Below are 18744 nucleotides of genomic sequence, written 5' to 3'. Positions count from 1 at the left end.
CTATCAGATTAGTTTTCTGTAAATTTAATCTTTACGTTTCAATTAAGGCTGAACTATAATAACAGAACTAAGCACATGACATCTATTTTTTTTCTAGTGAGACCTGTGCACAAGACCCAGATCAGGATGCAGTGCTTGTAGCTGACCTCACAGCAAACTACCTCAACATAAAAATAGGTGAACACAAAGCTGTCATTAGCTCTGTGTCAGTTGTGGTCCAGTTAGTTTAAATCTTGATGTTGATAACAAGACCGATGGAAGTGTGCATGCTCACCAGCAACCAGCTGACAAGGTACGTATCCAAGTATAAATTGGAATAAAGTAACAAGCAAATCCAGTAAGCACCAGTATTTTGTTTCTAGGGCACTGGCTGTGTTTGCAGCTTTTAAGGAGGCTCTCAGTGAAAATTTCTGAGAAAGTGAAAAACTGTTTATATGTAGCAGGGGGCTTAACCTCCAAGGATAGATGAGCTCTCATTAGGACCTCAACCAATTTGAGGACAACATGTAATTGAAGATTTAACCAATACTTTAACTTCAGTAAAAATGCTTGAGAACTAGGAATAACTACAACCCTCCTCAAGGACAGTCTGAAAAAACATAAGCAGGTTTGTCCTTCTGTTATGTGAAAAATGAAATGTCAAAATGAACACCAGAAAAATGAAACAGCTCACACCAAAATGGATGTATGTTGACAACTTGAACTGTTGTCTAAACAGAAAGACTCCATATTTCTCCCTAAGATATATTTTCAAGAGGAATTCAACAATGGGAATACATTTATTTTAATATTAATTTCATTCAGAAGTGTTTATACTTTTATTATGATGACTGAAGAAAATTGGCTATGTGCAACAATCAGTTTGCAACAGTTCACCTCAACATCAAATCAACTTCAAATCGCCTTCTATTAAAGGCACACACTTATGTACTTCCCACAAATAGGGAATTTTAGCATTAGTGATCATAGTAGAATTATTTTAAAAGTAATTCAATGAAGTAGGCTTACCCATTAAGAGAATGCAAAGCACTATTTGAAATGTAGCATTATAGTAAGACCCTATTATATGGTTTATAAAAAGTAGAATAATTTCCCAAGTAAATATATGTTTTCACCTCATATGAACAAAGTATTGAATTATAAAATTGCAAAATCGTTAACCTTCTAAGTGGGAAAAAAAAAAAAAGTCTTTGATGTTTGCCCAAAACTCTCATGGGCAAATTACACCCTGAATTCTTTAATCCAAACAGTGAAAAGAATCTTTTATTGTTTCACGTTTTTGAAAGACTTGGACTAAGCTTGAGTAACAGCATATTTCAACAAATTAAAGGCTTGTATGCATTAGCAATAATATTTGAGACTGCACAAAAAAAGTCCTTTTTAAAGACAGGAATTAGAACTTAAACAGTTTCAGGAGCTGTAGCACAACTTGAGTAATGTGGAGAATCTTAAACCCAGGTATTTTGGAAACAGAGCCAAGTGAAGTTGGGAAAAAAAAACTCTATGCAGTGTGGATTAATTCTCTCTTCATTTAGAATAGAGAACAGGTACAAACCTGTCTTCTTCGGCCACAAGCCAAAGCATCTCCACGTTTTTCCACATTTTGCAAGTTGTTCAGACCTAGAAGACAGTTAATATACATCCAGACCAATGCAGAGTCAATATTAAAGGCAGCAGTTTTGCATTCTACAATTTACATGAGACAAGAATTTACGCTATTGTGATATGTTTTGACAGACTGCAAAAATTTCAGTGTCTGTTTATATATGAATGTTCTTTTACATATGTATACACATGAACCTCACCTTAGTCCAAGGACTCAAAAAACAGTCCATTCAAAAAAGTCACTATATTTTCTATGCAATAGAGCTCACAGAAGAACAATATTTTAAACAATTAGGTAAAAATTGTGACATAATACTGAAACACATTTCATTTTGGTAAAAACATTTTTACTATACATACGGCTCTCCTTTTACATACAGAGAATGGAAACTAACTAATCAGAACTATGATGCTTTGGATACATGTCCCCTCATTTCCACACAGCATGTCTCAGGTTCTAACTGTGGCAAGCATTCAGGGCATCTTGAGTTTGTCCTTCCAACCTGGCCACATGCAGAATCTATAATGTCATCTCTCTGTGGTAAGAGGGTGCTAATGGTTTTCAGAACCTACTTATAAATATCATATAATCCATGTTGTAAGTTTTTAAAAAGTAATACCAGGAAGACAAACATCCTAACTTTGTGAATTTTACAGTACAATTTGTTTTTCCAATCAGCCAACCTCTTTAGTTCCTTCCCCTCAAAGTTACTTAGGTCAAAAATCAGAAAGGGACAAGTTTCAGTACTCCTCTGGTAGCTTTCTTTTGCAGAGAATGCCATAAATCCCAGTAAAGCAAACGAGCAAACAAAAAACCAAGCAAACCAGGAAACAGCAAATGATTTTGCAAAATGAGTTGCCAGGGAACCTTAAGCCATTTCATAGTTTCCTAAATGTGGCAACCACCAAATCTGCATTTGTGCAGATGCCACACAAAACAATCGGGAGGGTTTTTTTTCACAGATCATTTTTACATTAATCGAATCACACTGGAGAGCATTTATCAAACCAACCTATGGGAGGGGGAGAGAAATTGTTCGATGTGATTGTTCTGTAAAAATAAGCTAATACTCACTCTGAAAAACACTGCTCGCTCTGTGTTTGTGTCTTGAATGAGACCTGCAAGGAACAGAGAACTGAAGTAAAAATACACAGACCTTCATGAAATGTCTAAGACCCAGAGCACCAACAAGAAAAAAAAATATTTTTACCTTACTGGGTTTTTTTTTACATCTCCAGGTGACTGACTTTTAATACTCTGTTGCTCTTTCATTGATCTTTAAAAAAAGCAAAAAAAAAAAATTTCCCAGGCAGCAACTTGCCATTTATGTGATTCAACAATATTTAAATGAAAGAAAATCCCAAGACTTCTCTACAGAAACAGTGGCATACAAACACTAACTGCTTCAATCCATTAACCCTCTTAACCTGGCCTCCCTATACCAGAAGAAATACACAAGACATTACACATGTAAGTTGAAGACATGAGGCATTTTGCACACCTCTTGTTTCATACTTTCTTCACAATCTAGGAATTGTTTCCATAGATTTTTTTCATCAAGTTTTTCATCATACCTCTCAGATGTAATTGTGTCAGGAGCTGTCCTATAAAAAAAAATAATTTTATGACTTGCCTTCCTGTATGCTGTCTGCATCAGCCAATTTCATTAACTAAACAAAGCCAAGCATTCCAAGTATAAGCTGCAGAAATACAAGCTCTATCCCAACTAAAGACTACAATTTATTCTCCATGAAAAACAAGTGGTGATAACCTACAATACTAGCATTTTTCAAAATAAAGTCAAAGAAGGGAAGAAGGAACTGGGCTTCAAGTTCCTCCAGCATTTTTTAGAAAAGCATGTAATTGTTTTGAGGGTTCCCAATGCCAGAATCATAAAGCAACATAACTAGTTCCCATCACACTAGTATCACAAAGTAAGAGAACCTTGCGTTCAGCTGTAAGGAGAAAAAAAAAGACTAATTTCCTTTCCTTATCTTCATTCTTCAAATGACCTATAGCCTGAAATTAGGAGGGAAGGACTAAAAGGAGCTCAGTTAGGCATGAAGAAAAAAAGCGAAGTATTTCTATATTTTTATTGTTATACACGACTGACAGCTGTTTAAACTGAAAAATGTGCATCTTCAAGTACTTAAACTTAATGCCAAGCTACCTGATGTAAATACCAAAAGTAACCACCATAGAAAAGCCAAAACTTAAAAATAAAGAATGTGCTGGTAGTTAATTTTCTATTGGACTGCAGTTAGGAATTTAATGTCCTTCCTTCTACCTACTCTTAGTTTTACAAGTTTCAAGTTACTGTCCAAGCATGTCTCTCAGCAGTATAATGCTTAATACTAACCTTTGTTCTGTTTCCAAATTCCTTTTGTCATTTTCAGCGACATTCACAGTTTTGTTTTGCAATGCTGCTGCTCCCAGTCCTTTAGACTCTAACTGTTTTGTGGCTTCCTGTGAGAAATGGAATTGATACTTCAAAATTAAAGCCAGCCAGTACCTAGATAGTAGTTTACACTAAGATTAATGTGTGTCTCTATTAGGACTAACAGTGCTTATTTCACAGATCCTTCAAAGGTATTACCATTAAATTAAGTAGTTTCAAAATAACTGGAACGTGTTAAATTGAAATTCATCAAGAACTTTTATCAGCTAATAACTTGGAAAAATTTTAGTCATAGCCACAAGTTATTACTGTGAGTCCATATAAATATACAATGAATACTTGTCTAGTTAGGGAACATAGATGTGTCAAATACACTGCAGAAATTAACTATGACTGCAAATACGATCAAAGTACTCTAAAGTCTGTTTTTTATAACTAGATTAGAAACTAAAAACTGACAGGCCTCACGAGTTTATCTAGTTCTGTAGTGCATGGCAGGATGAATACCTATAACACTTGCAAAAGACAGATATCTAGTAGACTCTAGGCTTGGAATGTAACATTTCCTGTATTAGCAAAATAATTTTGTAACATCCTGCCTAAACTTTTAGCTACACACTAAGATTATTTCTCCTCCATTCCCAAGAGGTGGAAGGAATAGTTCATCACTCTTTATAGAATGTCCAGAGGATCATGAGATTTGTACTTTTCCCTAGATTCTTCCCACTTACTTGCTATAATAAATAACACCTTCAAAAAAGAAATCAGTCTACATGAGGTCATTCTTGCTACTTTGCTACCAACTTTCTTCTCTAGCATCTTAAGGTATACTTACTGGCCAAACCATAAAAAAATCCTGGTTGTGCACCATACTTACTAAGCAGAGCCAACCATCTGGCTGGGGGGTTCTGCATCATCTACTCCAGCAGCATCCAATGCCTCCACCCAGATGGAGCTGCTGAAGGGAGAGGCTGCAGTGCAGACCTTGGATGGCAGAAGATGCCTTGACCTTTCTCCTGGGGCAGGGACAGGCACCAGACCTGCCCAAAAAATATGTGCCCAAGTGGAAGACCTCCTGCAGCAGGTGGCTGAGCTGCAGGAGGCAGTGAGAAGACTGCGGGAGGCTGAAAAGGGGTTAGATAACTAGTTCCAAGAGCAGTCTGCTGTGGACACACAGCTAAACAACCAAAAACTCCCCCACCAGCACACCCAGAAGACAGGGGGGCCAGTAATGCCGAAGGGAGGGAAGACAATAACGTAGAAAAATGCAAGCTTGCAAAGGCAAGGACCAAGAGGAGGAAGAGGCTTCCTCCAAAGGCCAAGGTGCTCTTACAGAACCTCTTCAACCACACCGTGGACTAAAGAGGAAAAACCCGTTGCATCACAAGAGATGCTGGAGCCAAGTAAGGCATCCCAATATGCTCCTCATATTACAGCCAGTGCAACCAAGAAAAAGCAATGGGTGACAGTAATAGGCAACTCTCTTCTGAGAGGTACAGAGGCACCCATTTGCCAATCTGGACTTGCTTCTAGAGTGGCGTGCTGCTTACTGGGGGCTCATATCAGAGACATCACCAGGAGACTACCAAGCCTCATACAGCCCACTGACTATTATCCACTGCTGTTGTTTCACATGGGCACATACCAGTGACACAGCTGGGAAGAGTCCAAGGAATATCAAGAAGGGTTACAGAGCCCAGGGAGAGGCAGTGAGGGATGCTGGAGCACAGGTTGTTTTCTCATCAATCCTCCCAGTTAAAGGGAAAGGGTATAAAAGGGCCAATCAAATTTGGCAAGTCAACAAATGGTTACAGGAGTGGTCCCATAGCCAGGGCTTTAGCTACTTGGACCACAGGATGTGCTTTGAGAAGCCTGGTCTTCTGGGGGCTGATGGGGTCCATCTGTCAGAGAAGGTGAAGAGCATCTTTGGTCATAGGCTTGCCACCCTGGTGAAGAGGGCTATGAACTAAAGTTGCTGACAGAGGGGAGCCTCAATCCATCCCACTCCTACCAGTCTGATGCCAGAACCAGCAACAGATCCCAGAGCCTGGAGAAGGATCAAAGACGGGCAGGAGAGCACCTGAAGAGCAGCACATCAGAAGTCCAGACTTGCCAGGAGACCAACTTAAGTGCCTCTACACAAATGCATGTAACATGGGGAACAAACAAGAAGAGTTAGAGGCGTGTGTACACCTGCAGGACTATGATTTCATTGGCATCAGAGACATGGTGGGATGGATCCTATGACTGGAATGTTGGAATGAAGGGATACAAGCTCTTTAGAAAGGACAGGGGAGATGAGGAGGGGGTGTTGCCCTCTATGTCAATGACCAGCTGGAGTGCATAGAGCTCTGCTTGGGGATAGATGAGGAGCTGACCAAGAGTTTATGGGTCAGGGAGGTAGGTCAGAATCCTGCTTATTAAAAGGAGGGCAGCGACAGGTGACATTGTAGTGGCAGTCTGCTACAGGCCACCCAACCAGGAAGACCAAGAGGATGAGGCCCTCTATAAACAGATAGGAGCAGCCTCACGCTCACCAGCCCTGGTCCTCATGGGGGACTTCAACCACCCTGATAGCTATTGGAGGGACAACACAGCACAAGCAAGCCAGGAGCTTCCTGGAATGCATTGACTGTAACTTCCTTCTCCAAGTGATAGAGGAGCCAACAAGGAGAGGTGCAATGCTGGACATTGTTCTCACCAGCAAGGAAGGGCTGGTGGGGAATGTGAAGCTCAAGTGCAGCCTGCGTTGCAGTAACCATGAAATGATGGAGTTCAAGATCCTTGGGGCAGCAAGGAGGGTGCACAGAAAGCTCACTACCCTGGACTTCAGGCGATCAGACTTTAGGGATCTGCTTGGTAGACTACCATGGGATGAAGCGCTGGAGGGAAGAGGGGCCCAAGAAAGCTGGTTATTATTCAAGGATCACTTCCTCCGAGCTCAGGAGTTATGCATCTGCGACAAAGAGGAAGGCAGGAAAAAATGTCAGGAGGCCTATGAACAAGGAACTCCTATACAAAGTCAAACACACACAAAAAAAAGCCTACAGAGGGTGGAAGCAAGGAGAGGTAGCGTAGGGGGAAATACAGAGAAACTGTTCAAGCAGCCAGAAATCAGGTTAGGAAAGAAAGCCCTGACAGAAATAAATCTGGACAGGGATGTTATGGTCAACAAGAACTTCTTCTGTGATAAAAGGAAGACTAGAGAAAATGTGGGCCCTCTCTGGACACAGGAGACCTAGTTATCCAGGACATGGAGAAGGCCGAGGTACTCAATGACTTCTTTGCCTAAGTCTTCAATGGCAAGTCACAGAAGGGAAAGACAAGGACTGGGAGAATGAAGAACTGCCCACTGTAGGAGAAAATCAGGATTTGACATATGACATGACACTTGGTGGATAAGGAATTGGATGGATGGTTGCACTCAAAGAGTTGTGGTCAACAGCTTGATGTCCAAGTGGAGACCAGTGATTGGTGGTGGTCCTCAGGGGTCAGTGTTGGGACCCGTGTTGTTTAACATCTTTGTTGGAGACATGGACAGTGGGATTGAGTGTGCCCTCAACAAGTCTGCCTACAACACCAAGCTGTCAACATGCTGGAGGGAAGGGATGCCATCCAGAGGGACCTTAACAGGCTTGAGAGGTGGGCTAGTGCAAACCTCATGAAATTTAACAAGGCCACATGCAAGGTCCTGCATGTGGGTCAAGGTAATGCCAAGCACAAATACAGGCTGGGTGAAGAACTGGATTGAGAGCAGCCTGAAGAGGAGGACTTAGGACAACACTCAAATAGCAAAATGATTCAAAGTTGACAGATAGGGCCACTACAGGCCCAATACTAATTCTTTTTATGCTTAGCCACTTGCTCCCACTTTTCATGTGTTTCTTCTTGCAGGGTTTGCTTTTGCCTCCTGTTAATTTTGTCATCCATTCAATTCTCAGTCTTCCTGAATTCTTAACCTGTCCTTCACAGTAGCTTGCAGAATCTCTCAACATTTATAAGAGTCAGATAATATAAAAACATTCTCTATTTCACACATTCATCCATGAAGAAACTAGAAGTTATTCTGGTCACAGAACACTTCTGATGACAGAAGAAAATGTTTCACTGTCAGGAATTTCATAGCTACCCAAACTACCACATCTTTCAGCTGTAAGTTTTCAAAATAATGGCTCTTTTACCGTGGCTGATGGCAGCAAAAGTCCTGTGAAAGTGAGGACATGACCATACAGAGGTCAGAAGGGATTTAGTAAAAAAAAGTTTAAATCCAATATATTGTATTTTAGAAGTGGACAGTAGCTTTCAAAGTGTACCTGTCCCTAAAAATAACTCTTCTGAAAGAGAAATGAAAGTTATAAAGAAAAATTACAAAGTATTCAGATCAGTGTTTTCTTAGTATAGATCCTTTTTCCTTGTAACACAATACCTGTTCTTAGGCAAACTGTTCTTAGGGCAGCTAAGCTATGAGTTTCCTGAAGTACAAGAACTTCTACAAGATTGCACTTCCTACTGCTGATTCCAAATGTGACAATAACCTAGAGAAATCAGCCTACAAAACAGTCTAGGAATGTAGACCATCTTACGGTGGATGACAAGCTGGACATGAGCTGGCAGTGTGCGCTCACAGCCCAGAAAGCCAACCATGTCCTGGGCTGCATCAAAAGCAGTGTGACCAGCACGTTTAGGGAGGTGATTCTCCCCCTCTACTTCACTCTTGTGAGACCCCACCTGGAGTACTGCATCCAGCTGAGGCCCTGTGGAGAACTAGTCAGTGCAGTTTTGCAGAGACTGCAAATTGACTGTATACAATGACTCATGGTGTCTCAAAACATTCCAGTTGTAGACAAAAAGCCAAAGGCTTTACTAACAATGGACTCAATCAAGGAGGCACTGATAAGGCAAAGTCTTGCCCCGAGGCCTCATGATGTCCCGTTGTAGATAAGAAGATAGCGAAGAATACATCGAAGCCTTTACTCCATGGACTGACAAAACCCCTGCTGAGTACAGCCATCAACGATGGACAGCAAATCCCTGATGAGTCTAACGATGGACATCAAACCCCTGCTGGGTAACAATGGACTCAGTCTTGCTTTTACAACAAAGTAGCAAAAAGTCGTCGCCTCTGCCTATAAAAGGTGAACAAGCAAAATAGGTGCTGGTGCTCATCACCTGAAGACTCCTGAGATGCTGACCAACTGAACCAGCAACAACTCCCCGCCCCCCCCTCCCAAGATCTCCACGCTCATCCAGGGATCCAAGAGTGGTGATAACTTGTCTTTCTTTTCCTCTCCTTACCTCTCTCCTCCTGTTCTCTTTCTCTCTCCTTATCAATTGCCTTCCTTCTTCTCTTTTCCCTCACCCCTTCTCTTCTTCTCCCTCCCCTCCTCCTTTCCCACCTCTCTCTCTCTCTCCCCTGTCTCTGCTTTCCCTCTGGCACATATGGTAATACCTTATAAGTTTTAAGGTCAGCTCCCTTTTGGAGCCTGTTTAATAGGTTTTCACATAAATTGCTTGTTTTAGTGGTACTTACTACTAACCCTAGTGATGTTGATAATTGTGTTATCCTTACCCTATTGCTATGAGATTTTGTGTTGTTAGTGAATGGTAAAATATTTAATGGATTGTCTTTACCAAGTGATTTTCCTTTTCCCTTGACTCTGTTGTATACCCCACATTTCCCCTTTTCCCTAAACAATTATATGTATTAAAATTATAAGCCAGTATGCAATTCTTTGGTGTCGTCTCACCTTAATTTGCCCCAAGGGAATCTATATATAGAACCTCCGCGAACCCCACTCGTCCCACCCAGGGTGGTTCTGTGCTGGGTTGCGACAGGCCCCAACATAAGAAGAACATGGACCTGTTGGAGCAAGTGCAGAGGAGGCCCATGAAGCTGATCAGAGGGATGGAACACCTCCCCTACAAAGAAAGGCTGAGAGTTCATCCTGGAAGAGAGAAGGCTCTGGGGAGACCTTATTGTGGCCTGTTGCGATAGGACAAAGGGTAATTGTTTTAAATTAAAAGAGGGTAGATATAGACTAGGTACAAGGAAGAATATTTTTTTTTTTTTAAATGAGGGTGATGAAACACTGGAACAGGTTGCACAGAGAGGTGGCAGATGTCCCATCCCTGGAAACATCCAAGGCCAGATTGGACAGGGCTCTGAGCAACCTGATCTATTTGAAGATGTCCCTGCTCACTGCAGGGGGGTTGGACTACATGACATTTAACGGTCCCTTCCAACCCAAACTATTCTATGATTATACTTCCACATATGGCACCAGAAGAAAGAAGAGAAACTAACAGTTAAAGCTAGAACAGGGTATACTTCCGGGAGACAGTTACATGCATTTCACAGCAGAAATGCAAACTCTTCACAAAGTTGTCTCCTCCGTGTCCCACAGTAACTCAGTCCAAAGTAAAGATTTCAGAAGTAGTATTTACAACAGTGGTGCAGACAGTAGGATGGATGTGCAGGCAGTGGGGGTGCAACAGAGGGCCTAGGTATGACAGTATGGAGTTCTGGGCCTTCTCCGACACCTCCAAACCTCCATCTCCTCTTAGACTCAAAGAAATAGCCTTGGAAAACAAGCTTGAAAACTGACAGCTGAGCAAAATAATTAAACGTATTCCTTGTACTATACTTTGAATGTATTTAATAAGTTCTCTAGTCTCTCTTTCTGGAAAGAGTTAAAACCCCAGAGGAACTTCAGGTTTGTTTATTTAAAATTTGCTTCTTATTACCTTTAGATGTTTCTGCTTTTGTAGTTGAGTAATTCAATATTCTTTTATAGGAAGTAAACAGAAAAGAAATTCTTTACAATCCTCTTGAAGATGAACTGGAGGAGGAATGTTGTTCTTGCCAGTTTCAAATCACTTTTGAGCAAGATGGTTTGTAAGGAGCTTTTCTTATTTACAGGAAAACAGCAATAATAGTTTTCTATCTCCTAACTCCTCTAACATTCCTAAAGCTTTTAGCTAAACTAACAGGTCTTGATCTTTTAGTTTTAGTATGAGAAGTCATACAGACTTAACAAAACAAACATTAAATACATAGTTACATTATCTTTTAAGGAGTCTCAGATCAGAACTGCTTCTCCTAAACATACACAAATGACAGACCTTGTTTTAATTCTGCTGTTTTCCTAACTATTTTTCTAATCAAAACACTTGTGGAAAACACATTCACAAAAGATACTTTAGAGTCTTACTCCTACTAACTGTCTCCTAAACATATATTAAACTTTTTTTTAATTAAGAAGACAATCCAAAGGAAGATAAAGATTCCTTTTCATCTAATACAATAACTGAATATTGTCTAAACAACTCCCTTGAAAATACAAATCTAGTCTCATCAGGTACTTCTTTTGCAATAAGTTTTGAAAATAGTTTTGACATACCTTTATTAAGAAGTTAGCTTCATTTTCTTTCATGAAAAGTTCAATGTAAGACTTGATTTTACTTATCAAAAGATCGTAACTGAAGCTTTGTAGAAGGGGAACATACGGATCCCTGCTTTTAATTACAGTTCCCAGCTTCACCCTTAAAGGCTAAGAAAAACACAGATTTATACAACAAAAGTATATCCTGCAGTAAACTTGGCATCTATGCTACACAGGACATATACAAAGCTAGACATGATTATTATATAGTTTTCCGAGTATGCCTATACAACTTCATGCTACAGTTTGAAAGGGTTCTAAAGTTAACTAGGCATAATACCAGAAGTTTACTTTATGTGCTCAGTGTTAAGTGTAACTTTCTAGAGATCCTGATTTTATTTCCTTTATGAACAACTCTGAAAACAGTGCTGTTAATAGAGCAAAAACCCTCAGAAAAGGCCATTCATTACTGGGTTCTCCTTTCACATTTGCAGCCTCAAAAAGACTGCCACTGAAAGGATTTTACAGTGTTCTGGAAAAAAAGGACTATTTAGGAGAGTAGCATTAATGACACATCGATACCTGTAATCACAATTTCCCACTTTCTCTACCAACCACTCTGAATCTTACAGAGACCAGTATAGCCAAGGATTAACTTCTGTGCACAGGTTGCATTCTTATTTATGAATCTGAACACTATTACCACAGCCTACACTTTCCAAACATCTGGATCTTCTGAATGAAGAGTGTATCCAAAGAAAAAGTTACACTTATGCTATTTACATAGAATGTGTGTCCTAATATACCAAAGGAAGATAGACAGAATTTTTGCCTTTTTAAATTTTTTGCCCACAGTCCTTTTCTCATCTCCACCTCAGCAAATCCAGCTATGAGTACTGGCTATTATTTTAAAGAGATACACACTCAAACTTGCATCTTTCTGAATGATGCAGTCAACATCAAGCCACGAGACGGCCTGACCCACATGTTATCTTTTTCAGATAGAGGCATAATAATAACCACTCTATACTACAGACGCTAATTATTTCTATCAACCCCCTAGACACAAATTTCCTTTTGTATTTACAAGTGCCATGGGTGTGTAAGTGACTACAGAGGCAGTAACTAGGACAAAGCTATGCAAGTAGCATTTGCTAGCTTTGGAAACCCATTCCCCTCTTCTCCTCTGAAAAGGAGAGAGCCTAATGCAAGTTAAGCAAGTTACTACCTTATCCGAGTCCGAGTCTGTAAATAGCCTTTCAAGAACTGCAGCAGCCTCCTTGAAATATCCTTTTTCCATATGGACTGCTACAATCTACAACAAATATAATTACAAGATATGATGAAATACATTTCACCTGAGATTCAGAAAAAAACAAGAAGTAATTTTTACAATTTTGTAAGACTTCCAAAATCCAGAGGATTATACATCTAAGGGTTACAAACAATTCTCTAACAGTTAGTTCTGAAGTAATATTAAACCTCACATAAGAAGGTCTAAAACCTCTCAATCAGGCATTTAAAAAGACCTCATTGATGCAAAATGTCCCATGCTTACCTACTAAGTATTGCTTTCATCTTTCCCTGAAAAACTTTCACAGTCCCAGTAGCTGTGAACTTGTTTTTACATGTTTCTCTCTGAAATAAGAAGTTTTCTAATATAAAGAATTATTTTTAAGTAACAAAAAAAATGCTATTCATAATATATTGTAAAGCTCAAGATACTAGTGTTTTGAAAGTGATGTCTCAATTGATTTTTTCAGAAGCTGCCAATCTGAAAAAAGCAATTCTGAACTGGGACAAACAGGAACCAATTTAGATAGGAAAAGGTCCCCTGTACAGTTCTATTTACTCTGTACTTGAAAATGCAACATATTTAGAAAATCAGTTCAGCTTGCTAATAGCCCAAGCTTTTTGTAAAATGCATGCTGTTTTATCAGAATGAATAGGTAGCATCCTGAAGCATTTTGAATAAGCCACACAGACCTGAATTTGAATCAAGCGATGAATATCTTCATGAAGCTTCTCCAGTTTAATTTCTTCCCTCTCAAGTAAAGTCCAGAAAGACAGAGCAGATTCCAAAGGTGAGATTCTTTGATCATCTTCAAAATGGCATTCTTGGGGGGGGAAGTATTTAAAAAAACTTAAAGGCTAAACCTAAATAAATGACACGTATACACAATAAAGTAATATGTACTATACATAATTTCAATTCATTTTTCCTCAAAGTTTAGTCTCTCTGTTCAGGTGTGTTTAATAGATCTGAAGTAACTGCCTTCTTTTCAGAGACTGGTTCTTCCTATCGTAGCTAGTAACATTACTGTTGTTTTTTAAAGGGAGATTACACATCCGCTAATTATTCCTCACTGAAAATGACACTTACATGATGCTAAACTTAGCACTATTGCATTTGGGCTGGCATTAATACTCTTACATTAAGCTTGGCATCAGATATCAAAACATTTGGTATTGATACTGTTAATTTTGTGATATAACCACTACCCTAAGTTTTCTTCGCCCCGAGTCTATACTTCCACATCTTAACTTTTTGTTAAACTGTTTCGAAAGCAGTAAACAGAGAAATGAAAACCGCTTAACACAGGAGTGTCACTGAAAAAGCAGAAGCAACCTCCCACGTTATCGTACTGCTGTGCCAACACCAAGGTTTGTGCAAACTCCCAGCAAGCAGTATCAGTGACCATGTCGGAGAGAAATGTAGCCCAGCCAAATAAGCATCCTCTCAACACTCTAGAAACAGTCTCCCAGTATGATCACTGCACATCTGCACAAGCGAGTGTGCCAACGTACCAGATGCAGTGGGAGCTGGCAGATGCACAAGACAGCTTTTTTCCCCCATGACACTGCCAGCTTAGCTCAAGATGTTCACTGAACTACAGCCTCACTTATTCCTTCCTTTTATATGACATCATAGCAGAATCTTTTTTAACATCTTTTTATTCCTTATAGAAAATATTTTATAGACAGAAGGTAAACAATTTAAGCAATACTGAAAAAATAAATATTTGATACCTGCTACAGTAAGACACTGAAAATAAAACCACTGCTGTTTTTCTCTGTCATTTCAATCAAGTAATATAAAATTTCATATTAAGTTTATTTTAACACTGTAAAAACAAAACAAAACAAAACCCTCTTAAAGAGCTGGCACCTGAAACAACCTATTCTGTTTTAAGGCTCAATACAGATTAAATATTTTAATAATTGGAAAAGAAATAGGAAAGCTACCATACAATATATCAGCCTTCCACGTACATTGTGCAACTACATTTGATGTAATACCTATTAGCTCATGCAATCTTCCTCACCACACAGTTCCTTCTCTACACTGGTACATAAAAACACACACTGAAGTGTGTTTTCCCAAGTGTTATATACAATAATATAGTTCTAAAGCATTATCAGAAAAGTTTCATAATTGGTATATGATGAACTATTTTAAATATTAGAATTTGATTCTCAGGCTGAACTAAATCAAGAGGAGTGTTGCTACATGAGAAGCAACATAAGAAATATGATTTTATTAAAACAAGCCTTTGTGACACTGCTAAGCTAGAATACACTTTTTTTACATGCTCGTGCTGGCAAGACTGCTTTTGAAGTCCTTAAATTCCCATGAGTTTTATTAAGCAGTGAAAACATGCAGCAAAAAAAAGTTAAGTCTTCCAGAAACTTGAGCATGGAAGCAAAACCAGCTTGGCTAAACCAATAAGCTGTGAGTACAGCCAAACAGGAGACATGGTAGTGATTAAGAGCTGAAGGACATTCTGCCAGCTGAAACTCTTACACTGGCTGCAAGAAACAAGCGCAGTCATCCTTTTCATCCATATTCTTATTCCTACTGTCTGTCCTACTTTAACCTCTAGAGTTACAAGTGCAGAAAGAATAATTAGAATGGTTTGGGTTGGAAAGGACCTTAAAGATCATCAAGTTCCAACCCCCCTGCCATCGGCAGGGACACCCTCCACTAGACCAGGTTGCTCAAAACACACATTTTGTGCTTTAAACTTGCAAATATTGCTCACTAAGAGCTTGTCAATCTTTTACAGTATATTTCTTTTGTTGATGCAACACTGACAAAGAAGACCTTTAAATTAAGCATATAGTCTTTCAAACTCAAAGCAGCTAAATCAGTCAGCACAGAGTAACACTAGTCCTGCATACAGCTCAGTCACATGTGGAACGTAGTAAAAAACAGAGCTCAGTAATTTATATGTACAGTAAAGACTATGTGAAAGCATACCTAACACACCTCTGTGCAAGTCCATGCAAATCTATTTAAACAAGGCGGGGGGGAGTCAGAGTATTTACCAAGGTTTTTTCCTTTTGCAATTCTTATCAAAAGCTGACAGAGATACACAGTTTTTTTCTGATGTGTAGGTATTTTGGAGAGGCCTTTAATAAGAGCTGGAAAAGAAGAGAAAAGTTAAGTCAGTCTTGCTCCAGCACTGCCACAGTGTGGCTAGAAATATACTAGACACTGTATTATTCAGACTTTAATAATCTACTAAATTTCTAATTAATTAGGAAGCTGATGAAGTTCACTTAGTTAATATTTTTCCATGCTAAGAGAACTTAGTTCATATTTAAGAATTTGATCAGAAAAACATATCACTCCTGCAGTTCACAACAGTATCCTGGAAGAGGTAAGATGCATCACAGGCTTATACTAATCAAATTAGAAGAGCACGGTATCTTACACAAATAAATGAAGTTCTATTTTGCTCAGTAGCTGACTATGAAAGACAGCTGTCTGCTCCAGAGAAGATTTCTGTGGAATGCCCAGAAAACCATGAGCCACATGCAGACTGGTAACAGTTACATGTTGCCATAGCAACCGACAGACCAAAAGCGGTAAAAACTACAAGGAGAGCTTAGTCAAATGTAAATCTACAAGGGAAATCCTTCTTGCAAGGTTGGAAGGTCACAAGGATTATTATATACTTTAGAATGGGAGCTATCATTAGATTGTTTCCATCGTGCTGGTTACTGTGAACTTCATATTTTATTTTAATGTGCTGGATATTCATCTTCACCATATAATACAGAAACATTCAAAATGAAAAGGGAAGTCAAGTCAAGCGCCTTGTCTAGGCTGCAGACTGAACACCCTAGTTCAGGAGGTGTTTATGTACACATTTCAGTGTCAGCCTAGCAAAAGCTAGGATTCTGGAGCACAGGACCGCCAGGTTTTGCAGCGACACAACTAGACCACATAACACATCATTGTACTTGGAAGTACTCAGCCTACTTGCTTATTAGTGTACAATTGTCTCCTGTGAACAATGGATGAGCATGAAATTACAAATAATTAAATAGCCCCGAATGATTACCTAAGCTAACATCAAGCAGGATACTGTCATTTGGACTTGCAAGAACATATTTGCAACTGCTTCAGTGAGGACAGGTGATAAAAGAGCTTTTAATTCCTATGCCTAAAACAGGAAGTAAAAAAAGAACATTGCTTAGAACAGCAGTAAAGCACCACTCTTTATAATCACAAATTCATGCATCTTCCACAGAAGACAGAGTTCAAATTCAGAAAGAGTTCGGATGAGTTCAGTGATAGAGATAAGCACCATAATCATGCCCTGAAGATGCAGCCAGAGCTCGGAAATTTTGGAAGCAGCACTGTAGCTGAACCATTCCACAGAATAAAATGGGTCATCTTGGGAAGCAGCTTGAGATTTTTGAGCTTTCTCTGTTCTTTTAAGGTGCACCTACATTAGTACTTTAATTCAGAGCAGAGGTGCATTTTTAAAGCAAACTTCCTGTACTTAGTTTGTACAATGGAGCAGTCTTGAGTACACAAATTTAATTCCTTTAGAGCTCTTCCAAAGGAAAAGAAACCTTGAAATGTTTACTGTGTGGACACCAAGTCCTTAGAAGCAATTAGGCAAAAGTAATGCAGACAAACAGAAAGAGACACAGCCTTAGCAATCTTTTCTAGACTGTTCTTCCTCCCTGCCTCTGAGGCAGTCTCTCTATTAAATTTGTTTGTTAGTAGTGCCCTCAATCACAAATTGCTTTCCTCCCTATGAAGAAAGTTAGCTCTGCCTTAGCTTTACCCAGGACACCGCTCAATGTATTTCTCATCTTAGCCTTTCATTAGAAATTCTAGAAATCCAGTTCCTCGCCACAGAGATACCTATACAACCTAATTCACGTATATAGACCATAATATCCTGTCAAGGCAGGATAAGGTAGGCAAGGCATGTAACCTTGCCATGATGTCCTTAAATACTTAATCCCAGGCAACCTACCTATTTCAGCTTGGCAGTGCTGAGCTATATAGATATATTATTTATCTCCCAATAAAACAGCTCGTCTTGTTCCGTTAGCCTTCCCACCTTTCTGCACTTGTTTCAGTTTGAATTGACCTCCTTATTGACAGACAATCATTATTTCAGTAGGGTCTCACTTTGACATATACAAGAGTGATAGCTTTGTATTTCTATTAAAAAAACCACACCCACTTTTCTGAAGCAATCTCATGACCATGCTTTGCTTTTTCCACAGACTTTTACACTTCTGACTTTGTAATCTTATAGCACCAATACACCCTGCTCTTTCCTCTGTTGCTGAGCACAGCAGGAACAAATTCCAAATTTGCTATTAGTTTCCAGTTCTGTGTGACCTTGCATTGTGCACAATTTAACTAATTTTTTCTACCAATACAGTCCTCAAAAGCCTTCCTGTTCTTCTCAGTAGGTACTCCAATCCACTTCTGTGTTGACAGTGTCTCTGCTTCCCATTTATATCTTCATGAAATTTCACTATGACTCTCCCACTTAGCCACAGTCCCAAGGCCAAACATAGAGAAGTGCCATTAGTAATTTAATCTAGCAGCCCCTACTCAATGTACTTGATTATGTTATCTTTGATATGAGAAATTGTAAGAAATCTAATCTTCTTTTCACTATGACTCTCCCACTTAGCCACAGTCCCAAGGCCAAACATAGAGAAGTGCCATTAGTAATTTAATCTAGCAGCCCCTACTCAATGTACTTGATTATGTTATCTTTAGATTTCTTACAATTTCTCATATCAATCTTCTTACTAATCATTCTGCATGCCATTGTTTTCTGTTCTCTGCAAGAGTTTAAACGAGTCATACCATCACATTTACTTGCATCAAGAACGCACAAAAAATCCCCAGGAGCTCTAACCCAGTATCTTCAGGAAAATTCCATCTAACCAAAAAACCATCATAAGTCCATCAAATTTATCTGACACTTAGACATTTGCTTCCAGCTGTTAACTACTCTCAAGTATTACTCATTCTAAACACATGTTTTTCTATTCAAAACCTGGTCACCCGATTTCTTTCCACCTTCGTC

The 18744-nt window shown here is 39.2% G+C and overlaps 1 protein-coding gene across 1 annotated transcript; it reads right to left on the bottom strand.

Moving 5' to 3' along the window:
• Positions 1–1555: 1555 nt before the first annotated feature.
• Positions 1556–15811, bottom strand: TERF1 (telomeric repeat binding factor (NIMA-interacting) 1; the record flags this gene model as incomplete). The annotated part of the gene is made up of 7 exons (XM_010078682.1): positions 1556–1620; positions 2681–2724; positions 3966–4072; positions 11405–11554; positions 12615–12701; positions 13373–13503; positions 15716–15811. Coding segments are annotated over 7 exons (680 nt in total), but the record flags the coding sequence as incomplete, so codon positions are not given.
• Positions 15812–18744: the final 2933 nt, after the last annotated feature.

Source organism: Pterocles gutturalis, unplaced genomic scaffold (genome assembly GCF_000699245.1).
Source record: "Pterocles gutturalis isolate BGI_N339 unplaced genomic scaffold, ASM69924v1 scaffold13318, whole genome shotgun sequence".
In the NCBI taxonomy this organism is placed as follows: Eukaryota; Metazoa; Chordata; class Aves; order Pterocliformes; family Pteroclidae; genus Pterocles; species Pterocles gutturalis.
This window is presented reverse-complemented; position numbering and strand designations above follow the sequence as displayed.